This window comes from Ovis canadensis, chromosome 8 (genome assembly GCF_042477335.2).
Source record: "Ovis canadensis isolate MfBH-ARS-UI-01 breed Bighorn chromosome 8, ARS-UI_OviCan_v2, whole genome shotgun sequence".
Lineage (NCBI taxonomy): Eukaryota > Metazoa > Chordata > Mammalia > Artiodactyla > Bovidae > Ovis > Ovis canadensis.
Window position 1 is genome coordinate 82,738,600 of NC_091252.1, and position 16,330 is coordinate 82,754,929.

Genomic DNA, 16,330 nt, shown 5'->3' on the forward strand with positions numbered 1-16,330 from the left:
GTAGATTCTACAGATGCTAATTAAAATGGATAATAAGGAAATACTATGAACAGCTTTAGGCCAGTAAATTAAAAAAACTTAGGAAATGGGCAAATGTAGTGTGAGACACATATTACCAAAGTTCACTCAAGAAAAAAATAGATAACCCAGAGAATACTATAGGAAAATTGAAGTTAGAAACCTTGGACAAAGAAAATTGAGGCCTCAGTGGCTTCATTTGTGAATTCTGTCAACATTTCAGGAAGAAATAGTACCAGTTCTATTTAAAACTCTCAAAAGTTAAAGAGCAGAAATGCTTCCCAACTTGTTAATGATATGTTCATAGAACATGTTACCAAAACCAATGATTTTAAAGTAAAGAAAATTACATATAGATCAATATTCTTTACAGATATAGGTGTTAAAATTCTAAGCAAAATTTTAGCAAATTGAACCTAACAGTATATCAGATGGATAATTCTGGTCATGATAATTCATCATAACCAAATAAGATTTATCCCAGGAATGTAGAGTTGACTTCACATTTATAAATCAATCTATGGAATTCACATTAGTAAATTAAAAAAACAAGAAGCAGTTGATAAAATTCAACATCCATTCCTGATTAAAGAAAAGTCACACAAGGTATAAATGGGAACTTAGAAGGCATCTAGGAAAATCTACACCTGACGTAATACTTAGTGTTGAGACAGTCCCGTGAATATTGGTGTTTTCATTTTCTTCAGCTATATACCCCGAAGTGGAATTGCTGGATTGTAAGATAGTTCTAATTTTTTGGAGAACTTCTATGCAGTTTTCCATAGTGGCTGCACCAGTTCGCATTCCTACCAGCTGTGTGCTAAATTCCCATCAGCAGTTTCCTTCCCTCCACATACTTACCAGCATTTGTTATTTGTGGACTTTTTGATGATAGCCATTCTTAGAGTAGCCAGGATAAGGAAGAACCTAAGTGTCCCATCAGCAGATGAATGGATAAAGAAAATGTGATAGATAGATAGATATACACACACATATACATACATATGATGGAATACTACTTAGCCAAAATAAGAATGAAATTTTACCAGTTACCTATATAGACATGGAAGGTATTGTGCTTAGTGAAATAAAGTCAGAGAAAGGCATACAGTGTATTATCACTTATATGTGAAATCTAAAAAATAAATATGTATAATAAAACAGAAACAGACTCACACATGTAGAAAACTAACTAGGTGTTACCAGCGGGTAGAGGGCAGGAAAGAACAGCAATATAAGGTAAGGGATTATAACTATGTATAAAATAAATAAGCTATAAGGATATATTGTACAGCATGGGGATTACAGCCCATATTTTATCATAACTTTATTTTTTTTAACTTTTATTTATTTATTTGGCTGCTTCAGGTCTTAGTTCTATCTTCATTGTAGTATGCAGGATCTTTAACTGCAGCATGTGGGATCTAGTTCCCTGACCAGGAATCAAACCCAGGCCCCCTGCATTGAGAATACAGTCTTAGCTACTGGACCACCAGGAAAGGCCCAATTTCATAATAACTTCAAATGGAGTATGATCTATACAAATATTGAATCACTATGTTATACATATTAAGGTAATAAAAATAAGTCAACTAATAAAATATTACAGTTCAGTTTAAGAAAAAAGTGATAAAGCATATGCATTGACTCATTCGTGAAATTAGTTTCCTGTATTTTATCACTTGTTTATTAACACAAAGGAGATACAGTTGTCTGACATCAGACAAATATATTTGTTTCTGTACCTTCATATTTTAGACTAGTTTAAAAGTTCCAGACATTGTTTCAGATGTATTACTATTACTAGATGCAGAGAAATATCACAGGTAATAAAAATCTATTTAGATTTCACCATTGTTTATTAGTCATTAAAGTTAATTATCCTAAAGAATGTGTTTATCATAATTAAAATTTTTATTTAAATACAAATGAAAAGTATTTAAGATTCTATTCAATGGTACTGAAATACATACCTTTTTAACATCAGTATTCCTCACAAATCCTAATACTAACCATAGACCGTGCAGACTCTAAAAATGCCTAATTTTAAACTTCCTTTAAAGATATATGTTCACAATGGTAATCTAGAGATAAATACTTCATATTTTCTAATTTGTTTCATCTCCATGTGAAAGGAGGTATTTCTATTTAATGTATACATCATTCAGTATCTAATCTTGACATTTTGTATCTTTAACTCATTAAAGATAATCTTCATTATCTTTAATCCTGGTAGCATTCCTGAGAGGTAAGTATTAATATTACTTCTTTATCATATAGTTAAGGAAACCAGTTCTCTGAGAGACTGGTTTGCCAAAGATCCCTCTGCATGTAGAAGCCAGAGGTGAGAATCAAACCCAGGTCCATGTGGTTCCAATTTATACTCCTCCCAGTACACTACAGTGACTTTTTTTTTATTTTTTTACTTTGCAATACTGTGTTGGTTTTGCCATACATTGACATGAATCCACCACAGGTGTGCATGAGTTCCCAACCCTGAACCCTCCTCCCACCACCCTCCCCATATCATCTCTCTGGGTCATCCCAGTGCACCAGCCCCAAGCATCCTGTATCCTGTATCGAACCTAGACTAGCAATTCGTTTCTTACATGGTAGTATACATGTTTCAATGCCATTCTCCCAAATCATCCCACCCTCTCCCTCTCCCACAGAGTCCAAAAGTCTGTTCTTTACATCTGTGTCTCTTTTGCTGTCTCGCATACAGGGTTATCATTACCATCTTTCTAAATTCCATATATATGTGTTAGTATACTGTATTGGTGTTTTTCTTTCTGGCTTACTTCACTCTGTATAATCGGCTTCAGTTTCATCCACCTCATTAGAACTGGTTCAAATGTATTCTTTTTAATGGCTGAGTGATATTCCATTGTGTATATGTACCACAGCTTTCTTATCCATTTGTCTGCTGATGGACATCTAGGTTGCTTCCATGTCCTGGCTATTATAAACAGTGCTGTGATGAATATTGGGGTACATGTGTCTCTTTCAGTTCTGGTTTGCTCGGTGGGTATGCCCAGCAGTGGGATTGCTGGGTCATAAGGCAGTTCTATTTCCAGTTTTTTAAGGAATCTCCACACTGTTCTCCATAGTGGCTGTACTAGTTTGCATTCCCACCAACAGTGTAAGAGGGTTCCCTTTTCTCCACACCCTCTCCAGCATTTATTGCTTGTAGACTTTTGGATCGCAGCCATTCTGACTGCTGTGAAATGGTACCTCATTGTGGTCTTGATTTGCATTTCTCTGATAATGAGTGGCGTTGAGCATCTTTTCATGTGTTTGTTAGCCATCCGTGTGTCTTCTTTGGAGAAATGTCTATTTAATTCTTTGGCCCATTTTTTGATTGGGTCGTTTATTTTTCTGGAATTGAGCTGCAGAAGTTGCTTGTATATTTTTGAGATTAGTTGTTTGTCAGTTGCTTCATTTGCTATTATTTTCTCCCATTCCGAAGGCTGTCTTTTCACCTTGCTTATAGTTACCTTTGTTGTGCAGAAGCTTTTAATTTTAATTAGATCCCATTTGTTTATTTTTGCTTTTATTTTCAGAATTCTGGGAGGTGGATCATAGAGGATCCTGCTGTGATTTATGTCGGAGAGTGTTTTGCCTATGTTCTCCTCTAGGAGTTTTATAGTTTCTGGCCTTACATGTAGATCTTTAATTCATTTTGAGTTTATTTTTGTGAATGGTGTTAGAAAGTGTTCTAGTTTCATTCTTTTACAAGTGGTTGACCAGTTTTCCCAGCACCACTTGTTAAAGAGATTGTCTTTAATCCATTGTATATTCTTGCCTCCTTTGTCGAAGATAAGGTGTCCATATGTGTGTGGATTTATCTCTGGGCTTTCTATTGTGTTCCATTGATCTATATGTCTGTCTTTGTGCCAGTACCATACTGTCTTGATGACTGTGGCTTTGTAGTGGAGCCTGAAGTCAGGCAGGTTGATTCCTCCAGTTCCATTCTTCTTTCTCAAGATTGCTTTGGCTATTCGAGGTTTTTTGTATTTCCATACAAATTGTGAAATTATTTGTTCTTGCTCTGTGAAAAATACCGCTGGTAGCTTGATAGGGATTGCATTGAATCTATAGATTGCTTTGGTAGTATACTCATTTTCACTATATTGATTCTTCTGATCCATGAACATGGTGTATTTCTCCATCTATTAGTGTCCTCTTTGATTTCTTTCATCAGTGTTTTATAGTTTTCTATATATAGGTCTTTAGTTTCTTTAGGTAGATATATTCCCAAGTATTTTATTCTTTTTGTTGCAACAGTAAATGGAATTGTTTCCTTAATTTCTTTTTCTACTTTATCATTATTAGTGTATGGGAATGCAAGGGATTTCTGTGTGTTGATTTTATATCCCGCAACTTTACTATATTCATTGATTAGCTCTAATAATTTTCTGGTGGAGTCTTTAGGGTTTTCCATGTAGAGGATCATGTCATCTGCAAACAGTGAGAGTTTTACTTCTTCTTTTCCAATCTGGATTCCTTTTATTTCTTTTTCTGCTCTGATTGCTGTGGCCAAAACTTCCAGAACTATGTTGAATAGTAGCGGTGAAAGTGGGCACCCTTGTCTTGTTCCTGACTTTAGGGGAAATGCTTTCAATTTTTCACCATTGAGGATAATGTTTGCTGTGAGTTTGTCATATATTTACAACTATAATCTCTGCATTTTAAATATCCTACTTTATACTTATAAAATTATGTGATCATTAAACAATAACTAAATTAAGAGTAAACCATAATTCTAAAGTGAGGTAAATTTGAAAGAGCATATTTTTATGCTGTGACTCTATATATGTCTTATTACTCTATGCTGTGACTCTATATATGTCTATATATATCTTATTATTGATTTATCATAAAAGACACTCAAATGGTAGCTGTTTGCAGTTTGTTGTATCGACTTAATAAATGCAGTGTAAATTATAATCTGCAGAGTATTGTATAAAAAAGATTGGAAATATGTCTAAAATCACCTTTGTTATACAGGCAAATGTAAACTTGAATTAAATAATAGGTATTAGTATATTCTCTGGTGGATTTTAACAGGTTTGATTTATTGATTTTAGGGAGTTTTTCATTCTAGTTTTACTCCCCTTTATAGAAATCCAAAGGAAAGAAAATTTAAATGTAAAGCCTTCAATCCACTTCAGCCTTATAAGTGAAACTCTGTGTTGTATATTGTTAACGTTATCTCCTTTCATTTATAATCTGGTTGGGGAGACAACATTAATATGGGTGTATCTGGGAATTCACTGGCAGTCAGTGGTTAAGACTCCATGCTCTCACTGCTGAGGGCCTGGCCTCAATCTCTGGTCAGGGAATTAAGATCCCACAAAACAAAAAATGAAAAAAAGGAATATGGATATATTTAAAAGTAAAATCTTGGGACATCCTTTATTAACTTGCTTAGCCCAGCCCTAAGAAAGAAACCCTAAAAAATACATATTTTTAGCTCCAACTATAATGCAATATCAGACAGAACTACCTGGAACCAATTATATACTCGTCATTTCTATCATAGCTACTTCTCTTTACTGGGCAGAAATGCAATCCCAAGCCTCACTATACTTTTATTTTGCTTTTAAAGCTTCCCAGAGTTGCCTTGTAAATAATATTGCTACCATCCTTCTTATATAGAAACTTCTCTTCCCTCTTTAAAGTCAGTAAAATGTCAGCAGTTTTTCTTGTCTGCTGACTTACCTTTACCGTTTCTGTGCTCTGAAGAATATTGACAAAAATTTCTGGAAAATCTGACAGTATAGAAAGAAGCGTTTCCATCTCTCAGCCAGATTTCTGGAATTCCAGGTGTATGTTGGCATAATTCTGTTCCCAGCATATGTTTATGAAAAAAAGATGTGTGTCTTTCTAAACTACTAATTTTCTGACTCATCTATCATTACACTAGACTTCAATTTGCTAATATATTTTCTTATTTCTAATGTAAGAAGACCTAGTTATTAATATAGTTACCAATTATTGATAATAAGAGTTATAGTTATATGAACATTTTATCATAAAGATTGTAATCTCCTTACAGTTTAAGCTTAAATCATCTTTGCTTAAAATGTGAAGAAAGTAATCTAGCCAAAGTAGCAAACAAGTTACTCTTAGTCAAGTTCATCTTGATTTACTGTTTGACCAAATCAGACTGTTCTAGATCTGATCATTTGAAATGTGCTCATTAATTGTGAACTTCAACAGCTAATGTTATAAGTCTTAGTTAAAGAGCTTACAGTGCTGGTTTTGTGATTATAGTTTCGTGTCCCTGAAACTTTAACAGTTACAATTTGCTTTGATTTTAAAGGAAATGTTGGGTGAACTCTTCACTCCTGTAGAAACACCTGAAGCACCAAACAGGGGATTCTTTAAAGGCTTGTTTGGAGGTGGTGCACAATCTCTCGATAGAGAAGAACTATGTAAGTTGATTTATTTAATTTGGATAATATATCTATAAAACAAACATTCAAGCCATGTAAATTTTTCTTACGTGTATAAATTTATGTTCACCTTTTTCCTCTCTGTCACGACAACTGATGGATCCGTCTTTTAGCAAAATGCATAAAATTGTTTTCTGCCATATTCTAACTCAAATCAGGGGAATAGTTTACTCAGCAAATCAAAATCAGCATGGCTTCAGTCTAAAAAGGAATAAGCTTTAAGTGAGTAATTTAAAAATATTTTCTAACTTTCGTTAAATATGATCTTTATTATTATTTTAATTCTGTAATGGACTTTAGTTGATAACCTTAACTTGGAAAAAATTTTTACGTAAACATTTATTTTATCTTATAAAACTTCCAGAACTACTCTCATTGCACTTAGAAGATTATTTAAAATGTAAAGTCTAGTTCGTGTACCATCTTCCATAGAATTGGCACAGATTGGAAGTTGGTCCTTGAATGAACTAGTGAATTGATGAATGTTTCACCTTTCTTTCAAATAGGAGCTATTAGCTATTCTTGAATTTTTATTTTCTTTTATTCTTTGTATTTTACTAGAATACTCTAAAATTTTCCTTTTCTGTTCAGTTTACTAGAAAAACTGTAAGATTAAATATTAGCAAGTAAGAGTGTAGTAGTTTCATTTTAAAAATTTATCCTAATGATTGGTCAGTCATCTGGGTAATGAGGATTGGTCAGTTTTAATTCATTTAAAAAATGAGGACTGCTCTTCAAGTCATGGGGGACTGATTATTTAGAAAAATGTTCTTACCAAAATTAATTGATCAAGCTGTACAAAATTCAATTTGTATAAACATCAATGAGCTAATGATATAATGAAGACAATATACATGGGGAAAGGTGGTAAGCATTGCAACCTGAGGCCACTTTTGCCCTGGAGTACTTTGCTACAGCAAGCTGCAGTTCTGAACTGTGTTAAGACCAGCCAGGTAGGCTCCCAGAATTGGCTAAGGTGGCAACCCTGATAAATAATGCTTCCTCTTTGAAAGGACCCCAAGGACCAAGGGCCATAGCTTAAGAGTAAAACTGATGTGAGCATATACACAAATAAATATTTAATGAAGCCCTTATCAACTCACTGCCCCAAACTTTGTAACTTATTCTAAATTTTATTTGGGAATTCAAAAGGTCTCACCTTTTCTGTTTAACACTGTACTAGAGTCTTTAACCAGGGCATTTAGGCAAAAAGAGAGTATAGTTGGAATGCAGTTGGAATGGAAGGAATGAAACTGTCTCTCTTTGCAGATGACAGCCCTGCCTATAGAAAATCTTAAGGAAACCACACACACAGTGGTTCTAACTACTGGTGGTTAGGACTCAGCGCTTTCACTGCCATGACCCTGGGCTCTCAATCCCTAGTTGGGGAACTAAGATCCTGCAAGCTGCACTGTGCAGCCAAAATAAATTTTTAATTAAAAAATAAAACACATTCTAGGCAATAAACAAGTTCAGCAAGATTTTAGGATACAAGTTCCATATAAAGAGTCAATTGCATTTCTATACACTAGCAATAGACAAACCAAAAATTAAATTAAGAAAGGAGTTTTGTTTATCAAAAAGATGAAATACTAGAACATACACTAAAAAATATGCTAAAAAATTCAAACATCATTTAAAGAATTAAGACATAAATAAATGGATTAATATCTACGTTCATGGATTGGAAAATTTAATATTGCTGAGACAGCAGTACTCCCCATATTGATCTATATATTCAACACAATCCTTGTCAAAGTCCAAGCCAGTTTTTTGAAGAAAGAAATAAGCTGTTTCTAAGATTCATATGGAAATGGAAAGGATTCAAAATAGCCACACACATACACACAAAAAAATTTTTTTAAAGAAAAAAGATCTGAGTTACATTTTGATTTCCAGTGTTGTTACAAATCAGGAATCAATCAAGATAGTGTGGTACAGGCATTAGGATGGATACATAGACCAATGGAAAAGAATTGAGAGTCCAGAAATAAGCCCATACATGTATGGTCAGTTTTCTACATGGATGCCAAGAAACTCCAATGCTGAAAGAGTGGTCTTTTAACAGATGGTGTTGGGACAGTGGATATCCACATGCAAGAGAATCCGACTCACACCATACACAAAAATTTATAACTCAAAATGGATCAAAGACCTCAATGTAAGAGATAAAACTATAAAACTCTTAGAAGAAAACCTAAGTATAAATCCTTGCTACCTTAGATTACATAGTTGTTTCTCAGATATGACACCTAAATCAAAACCAACCAAAGAAAACAATAAATTGTGTTCTAAAATTAGAAGTCAGAAAACATAATGATATCTATTGAGTCTAATAGCCAGAGTGTTAAAAAAAATTCTTAAATTTTTTTTATTCTTACTAAACAATAAAAAGCCAAATAGTACAATTTTAAATGGGCAAAGGGTTTTAATAGACTTTTCTCCAAAGAAAACATACAAATTGCCAATAAACACATGCAAAGATGCTCAATATCATTTGTCATTAGAGAAATGCAAGTCAAAACCACAATGAAATACCACTTCACAGGATGGTTGTATTCAGAAAGATGATCTTCTTAAGAATATGGAGAAATTGGAACCCTTACAAGTTGCTGGTGGAAATATAAAATAGTGTAACCTCTTTGGAAAACTCCAGCAATTTCTCAAGAAGTTAAACATGAAGATACGTGACCCAACAATTCGATTACTAAGTGTATACCCAAGAGAACTGAAAACGTGTGTTCACACAAAAACTTGTGCAGGTGTTCATAGCAGCATTATTCATAACAGCCAAAAAGTGGCAACAACTCAAATGCTCATCAACTGATGAGTATATAAACAAAATGTTATATATCCATATCCATACAATAGAATATTACTCGGTTATTAAAAAGGATGAAGTACTGCCACATGCTACCATAGGATTGAATCTTGACATTAAGTGAATGAAGCCAGACACAAAGGCCACACAGTGTGTGAATCATCTATATGAAATGTTCAGAAGAGGAAAATTTATGGAGACAGAGATTATTGATTGCCAAGAACTGAGATGAGGGGGAAACGGAAAGTGGCTGCTAATAATCATGCAGTTGTTTGGGTGGTTTGAGTATGAAAATCCTTGAGAATTAGTAGTTGTACAACCTTCTGAATAAACTTCAAGTTACTGAATTGTTTAGGAGCAAATTTTATGGTATGAATTACATTTCTAAAGAAAGAAATGTATCCTAAAGTAAGAAGGAATCTGACATCAGTTTTTAACAGAATTTTAAAGACTTGCAGTCATGAGGTTGTTAGGTCATGAGGGTCTAGGTTGCGAAGGGAAAGGAAGCAATAAATTCCTGAGATCTGTTGAAGACAAATGTGATCTATTTGGTAAGCAACAAGATAAATGGATAGAAAGAAAGGAATGTGGTTATGTACACCTTTTGGAGACTGAAAAGAAATACTGAATAAATTCTACATTTTTCTCCTAAGCCGAAGCATAGTATTTCAAGTGTGAGGAAAGTACAGAGTGAATAAAACAAATACGTATATTTAAATCTGTGTCTTTGAATTTAAATATATTTAATTTATCTTTAATTTTTGGACACTTAAGAGTGATTTTTTTTACTGTTTTTAAAGTCGTATCAGTATGCCCATCATCCATTCCAACAAATAATTGTCACTTTTTTTGCTCAAGTTCTAGTATATGAACTAGAATGAAATATTTATTAATATATGTTGTATTTCTATATACTTGAAAAGTATCTAAAAGTTCATTGTTAAAACAATCATAATAAAATACATAATAATTACAAAGTAAAATATAAAAATACTTCAGTTACATTGTCAGTCAAGTGTGTTTTAATGCTATCAGGAGATAGAATTTTATATTAATTAAAGTTTTCATTTTCTGGGTTACTCTTTCATGTATCAAATCATTCAGTTGGAGAATCGTCCTCAGGAAAGGCTTCAAGGAGTCTTGCTCAGCACATCCCTGGCCCTGGTGGCATTGAAGGCGTAAAAGGAGCGGCCTCTGGAGTTGTTGGTGAACTCGCACGAGCGAGGCTGGCACTGGACGAGAGAGGGCAGAAACTTAGCGACCTGGAAGAAAGAACGGCAGCTATGTTATCCAGTGCAGATTCATTCTCTAAACATGCTCATGAGGTATGTCTGTCAAACAGATACTTAAGCCAAAAAGCCTAGATAAACCAAGTATGAAAATTATTGTATTTTTATATCTGTTGTATTTTGACACATAAATTTTCTTCTCATATCCTCAGTATGGTTGCAGATTCCTAAATTTTGCCACTAGAGGGAACCATTACAAGACTCTCAGTAGCCTTTGATCTCTTAACTGAAGTTTATGAATTTTGAAGGAACCTGCTCCCCCTTCAGGCTTTTTTTTTAAACAAAACCAGTGGCTTTGCAGTAGTTACTTAGGGAATACAATAAAAACAAAGTTAATTTTCCTTAATTCCTCAGATTCTACTACTAACTTCTCCTAGAAAAGAAAATAATTTATCTCTTGATTCTTTAGGTAGATTTAATCCAGTGAAGCGATACTAAATGTGACTGTAGACCAGTTCATGCAGAGGAGTAGTGTGCATTTTTGCAGTGAATTCATCTTGATGAATGAGGAAGCTCTGGTGGAGGTTAGAAACAGACTGTGAAGTAAGAGAGCCCTAATTGGCCTCTTACAAATACACTTTGTTAGCCAGAATAACACCCTTGAAAAACTGAATTTAAAGTCTGTTAGGTGGAACAGCGGAGAACGCAATGGCACCCCACTCCAGTACTCTTGCCTGGAAGATCCCATGGGCAGAGGAGCCTGGTAGGCTGCAGTCCACTGGGTCTCGAGTCAGACACGACTGAGCGACTTCACTTTCACTTTTCACTTTCATGCATTGGAGAAGGAAATGGCAACCCACTCCAGTGTTCTCGCCCAGAGAATCCCAGGGACGGGGGAGCCTGGTGGGCTGCTGTCTCTGGGGTCACACAGAGTCGGACACGACTGAAGCGACTTAGCAGCAGCAGCAGCAGCAGGTGGAATGGGGTACATGTTTCTCATTTTGACAGCTCTGCCACTCCCTGGTACTTTATACTGGGTTACTTCTCACATTTAGCTCCTAGCCTAGCCCTCAAAGACATTTTGCTTTTATTACCTGAAGACACCAAATTAAGGTTGTTTTTACATTTGAGTACCCAGTCTGTCAGTAATAGCTCTTTAAATTTTAGGTCAAAAGCCATCTCTTCCTTGCTCAATAATGTTGACAGCTAGCATGTATGAAAGAGGTAACTTGGCCTAAGAGAGATTTTTCCAGGTTTTCAAAGAGATTTTTGTGAGTCCTTGTATGAGGCCCACACACCTCAGATAAAGAAAGGCTAGTGCCTTCAAATCTAAGTCAAGACTTATGTTCACATAACAATGAACCTGACTGTGATCTCTAAGGCATGTAACATTTCAGCCAGCCTCAGAATCTATCTACGGTCTAAATATTTAGCCAAGAGCTCAATACCTAGCTGTTAGCTTTTCCCTTCTATCAAATGTTCCTCAGCTATATCTGAGAGTATAGAAAAGACAGTACATTGAGTTGGTTAAATCGTAGGTTTTTGGATTAGACTACATGGGTTCAAATCCCAGTTTCACCACTGTGTTATCTTGGCTAACCTCTTTAAGCCTTCTTCATTTGTAAAACAGGAAGATTAACAATGCCCAGCACATAGAGTTGTTGTGAGGATCAAGTGAATCCATGCAGGGAAAGTGCATGGCTCAGAGTCAGCTACTCAGCAAACTGTAGATGGCAGCAGGACTAGTCAACCTTTCCTTCTCCAGGTTTTTTAAGCTTTATTTTTAATTCAGTTAAGAGAACTGAAAGTTACTTATTTTTTAAGTTATTAGCTTATGTCACCAAAGAATGCACTGAGCTAAAACTTACTTACATCATGTCTTTTAAGGAATGTGAGGACCTTTGAGGCTCGTTCTTCATAGTTATAGTCTTTTTTTCCTTGAAACAGAACAGTTCTTATTTCTTGCGTTCAGTATGAATACTGAAGATTAAAAACTGGAGAATGCTTCAGAATAATTTAATGTTTTAGAAAACTGTAGAAACCAATTTATAAATATTGTTATTCTGTTATTAATCTGTTGTTATTCTCTTGTTATTCTTAAACATTTTTTAAACATGTTTTTTTCTTATTTTCTCCCCTTTAGATGATGTTGAAATACAAAGATAAGAAGTGGTACCAGTTCTGATAACCAGAAACCCAGCTAAAGTTCAACGTCAGCCAGAAGGAAAAAGAATTTTCCTTTTTTATGTTATTGATTTCACTTTAGGAAAGTTAACAAGAAAGGGATGTTTGTCACTGGATACTGTTCTTTCCTAGCACAATCACGCCCTGTCTTACCTCAGTCGTGTGGCTTTAACTGAGGCGTGCTCACACACACTCAACGAGGAGTAGATGGTGCGGGCCAGCTATGAGCTGACAGTCTGGGAATTAGGATGGTGGTCACACATTACAAATGAAGAAACAGAGGGATCTGAGGAGACATGGCAGGGACTATTCCTGGATCATTCCTGGATTAAACTTTCATATGCCAACAGACTCCGTGCTGTCCAGTTTGCCATCAGTGTTTGACCTCTTTGAGGGAGAGGCAGTAAGTCAGAAGTCTCGAAGCCAAAAGAGTTATGTTTGTGTCATTGACTGAAGTATAAACTGCTGTCTTGGACTTTCCCTCCCTTCAATTGACTGGTCATCAGTATCATTAGTGAAAAAAAAAACAACAAACCGTTTGTTACCATATCTTTAGACAGATAAGCTGAATGGTGGGCTTTAAATAATAAAAACATACACATAGTTGACTTGTGTATGGCTACTCTTGGATTCTTGTTATTGTATACTTGTGTTTAGTCCATATTTTGTCAAAAGCAAAACAAGGCGATACATCACTTTTCATTGAAAAGAAAAGTGTAGAGCATGACTGAACTGCTCATCATTCTGGGAGTTTCCATGTAGTGACTGTGCGATGTGGAAAGTGAGAGAAACCTCCATTGTGCCGAGGAGAATACTTCAGTGTCTCTTGCCATTGTGCTCATTAATTCAGCTAAAGGTGGATTTGACCAAAATACTCACTGGTTAAATTTGTGGAGATGTTGAAATCGGCTAAGATTTTAATTTTGCTTGAATTTTTATAAAATGTTTAACCCAATGTACCTTTGCATTGTTTGATTAAAATTGCTTTAAAAAAATGTTTCATCATTCCAGTGAAATGTTCAGCTCCCTTTAAAATAAAAAAAATACCCCTTTATTTGCTACCAGTTCCAGTACACTCAGGTGATAAGGCAATTAACTCTTAGCGCACATGCCGTCGCATGGAAAAACTCAAAAGCATCCATTGTCAATAATTATCTAAGAGTCTAGTCTGACCTACAAAGTATTTTCTATAGAAATATACTATAAATCTGTACGTGTCCTTTCAAGGTTTTGAAAAACCGAAAAGGAAAATATGTGCATTTTGGTAACTAAATTATGTCTGTATTGGAGTCTAAAGGAAATGAGACCATCAGTGGACAATAAATGACTGGTACGAAAACAGCGCACACGGACAGAAAAGAGATAATGGGATAGACCTGGAAGTAGGTAAGCTCATTCTGCAGGCTCATCTGAGATTATTACCAATCGTTCTGAAAGCGACAAAGGATAAATAATCTAGAAGCATTATACTTAATGAAATTTAAAATATTTTCTTCTACAAAAAAAATAGTTTAAAACCATTTTCTTTTGTCATTAAGAAATAATCAGAGCACAAATTGATAGCAAACATGATGGTTGTTTTTCTATTCCATACAATCATTAAAGGTATATATAGAACACATTAATTTCACAAGTCTGTTTTGCATTTTTCCTCTTTACCATTTTCATTGATAAAGCTCTTATGTTTACATTTTATGACGTGCACTATGGGATATGAAAGTTTACATTAAAATTTGCTTTGTCATTAGGGAGGGATTGATTGATATGTGATAGAGATGATTGATCAAGCCAAAAGAAATATTTTTAAAATACAGTCATTTTCAAAAGTTTTTGAATTTGTAGGAAGACCTGTGAGTAACATTTCTGTTTAGTTAATGCCAGCTTTATAATGAACATGTAGCAGTTTACAAATTGCTTAATTTGTATCATATATTATCTAATAAACCCGTTGTTCCAGAATATGTCACAGGAAGTTTTGAAAGGCCATTTTTTAAAGGTACAGTTTCACGTCATCAGTAAAATCAGTAGTTACTGGATTTGAAGTTGAGAAGCACTAAGTAAAGTAATATACATGAATGGTTGGTTCCCCATTCATGTGTAAGGGCATATTAGCTCCAATTATTTGATTTGCTATGTTGTTTTGTGTTAATTGTATATCAACTTAATTTTTATATCAACTGTCATTTTTCCTGTTGTATATAAAATGAACCAATCTTGTAATTATTTTCAAATAGAGAAGTAAATACATTTACCTGAGGTGGATTTTATAAGAAAACCTTGAATCAATATTTTGAGTTATTTTATTTCATTTTTAAATTAATCTACAAATTATGCACAGCAAACTAGAAACTCACGTAGGATAGGAAAGCTTGAAGTATTTTTGAAAATAGGAAATAAGCTTCTCAGAGTTATACTTGATTCAGTCTGTAGATAAGAGACAGTCTGCAGTAATAACTAACCCAGGGAATTTATTGTAATTTGAGAGGTAACATCTCTATTTTTTTTCTAACACAAAAAGTTATAGTCACCAGCAAGCCAAGATTTCAGGAAAACAAACCAAAAAAAAAGTCAAAATAGAAAATATTAGAAAAATGAAAGATTTTTATGTGCTTCCTCCATATCCTCAAACATTATTTTTTGTTGCATTCGTCCTTGACTCTAAAATCATTGAAGTATTCATTGATAAGCAGTCTGTCAGTAGGAAGTGGTTTCCCTTTATGTACCACATATCTGGTTCATTTCACTTTTCAAACCAAAATCCTTATGTATTTGCTTTAGAAGGTTATTTGAAACTTTCTGATAACTTCTGCATATTACATCATTTGAAGTTTTGCATCATCTTAATTCCCTTGGTTTGCATTTCAATTGTACTGTTTCCAAAAATGGTTATAGGTATAACTGAGCTATTGCTAACTTCTTAATTTGATTTTCTTATGGATGTGAAAAAATGCTGCTAAATGTCTGTTGTTATGTGTAGTATATGACAATTTAAGTACAGAACTTTAAAGAAAGACATATCTCTTTTCCTTATAACTTTTTAATTGTAGGTTTGTCTGAAGTTATTTTGTGTAGATATGTGTTTTAAACAAGTCTGAAAGTGTTACATAGTTTTTGATTACAGGAGTGGTGGGAAAACAACTGAGGAAAGGAAAAATAGGTGAAAGACACCGTGGACTTCAAAGTTTTACCCTGAGTTCTATATTCCATATATGTTTTGCTTAAGGCATTTTCTCATGTGACATTAGAAAAGCTATATCCAAAGGTAAATTTTGTGTGGCAAAGATTTATTTTACATTTTAACTTTTGGGATTTTGTTTGTTTTTGCAAAATAAAGAGCACTGAACTTTAAACTTGAATTTTTTCTGCACTTTTTTAGGTAAAGAAGACTTTTTATTGTCATTGAATTCACATTTCTCCATTCAAATCAACTGATACATATGTATAAAACATACCAGAATCATGAATATGCTGCTAGTTTAAACAATTAAACTGATCATAGTTTTAAAACCTTCAATAGGGTTTTATATAGTTTTCAAGGATAAAAAATAGTAAAATCATTTGCTGTTTGTTTCAGTGTTCTAGCTCTTAAATTATTGCAACACTTTCAGATTTGTTTT

The 16,330-nt window shown here is 34.1% G+C and overlaps 1 protein-coding gene across 6 annotated transcripts in view; it reads left to right on the forward strand.

Annotated features, from left to right (window-relative positions):
• Window positions 1–16,063, forward strand: part of STXBP5 (syntaxin binding protein 5) — a 206,972-nt gene extending 190,909 nt beyond the window's left edge. For 4 of the 6 annotated variants that reach the window (XM_069598648.1, XM_069598643.1, XM_069598644.1 and 1 more), the window contains 3 exons: window positions 6,347–6,458; window positions 10,405–10,625; window positions 12,673–14,679. In XM_069598648.1, the coding sequence (XP_069454749.1) occupies window positions 6,347–6,458; window positions 10,405–10,625; window positions 12,673–12,714 (375 nt within the window). In that variant the 3' untranslated portion in view covers window positions 12,715–14,679. Of the gene's footprint in view, window positions 1–6,346; window positions 6,459–10,404; window positions 10,626–12,672 lie in introns of all 6 variants that reach the window. The other 2 variants (XM_069598647.1, XM_069598645.1) reach the window with 1 other exon arrangement.
• The last annotated feature ends 267 nt before the right edge of the window (window positions 16,064–16,330 follow it).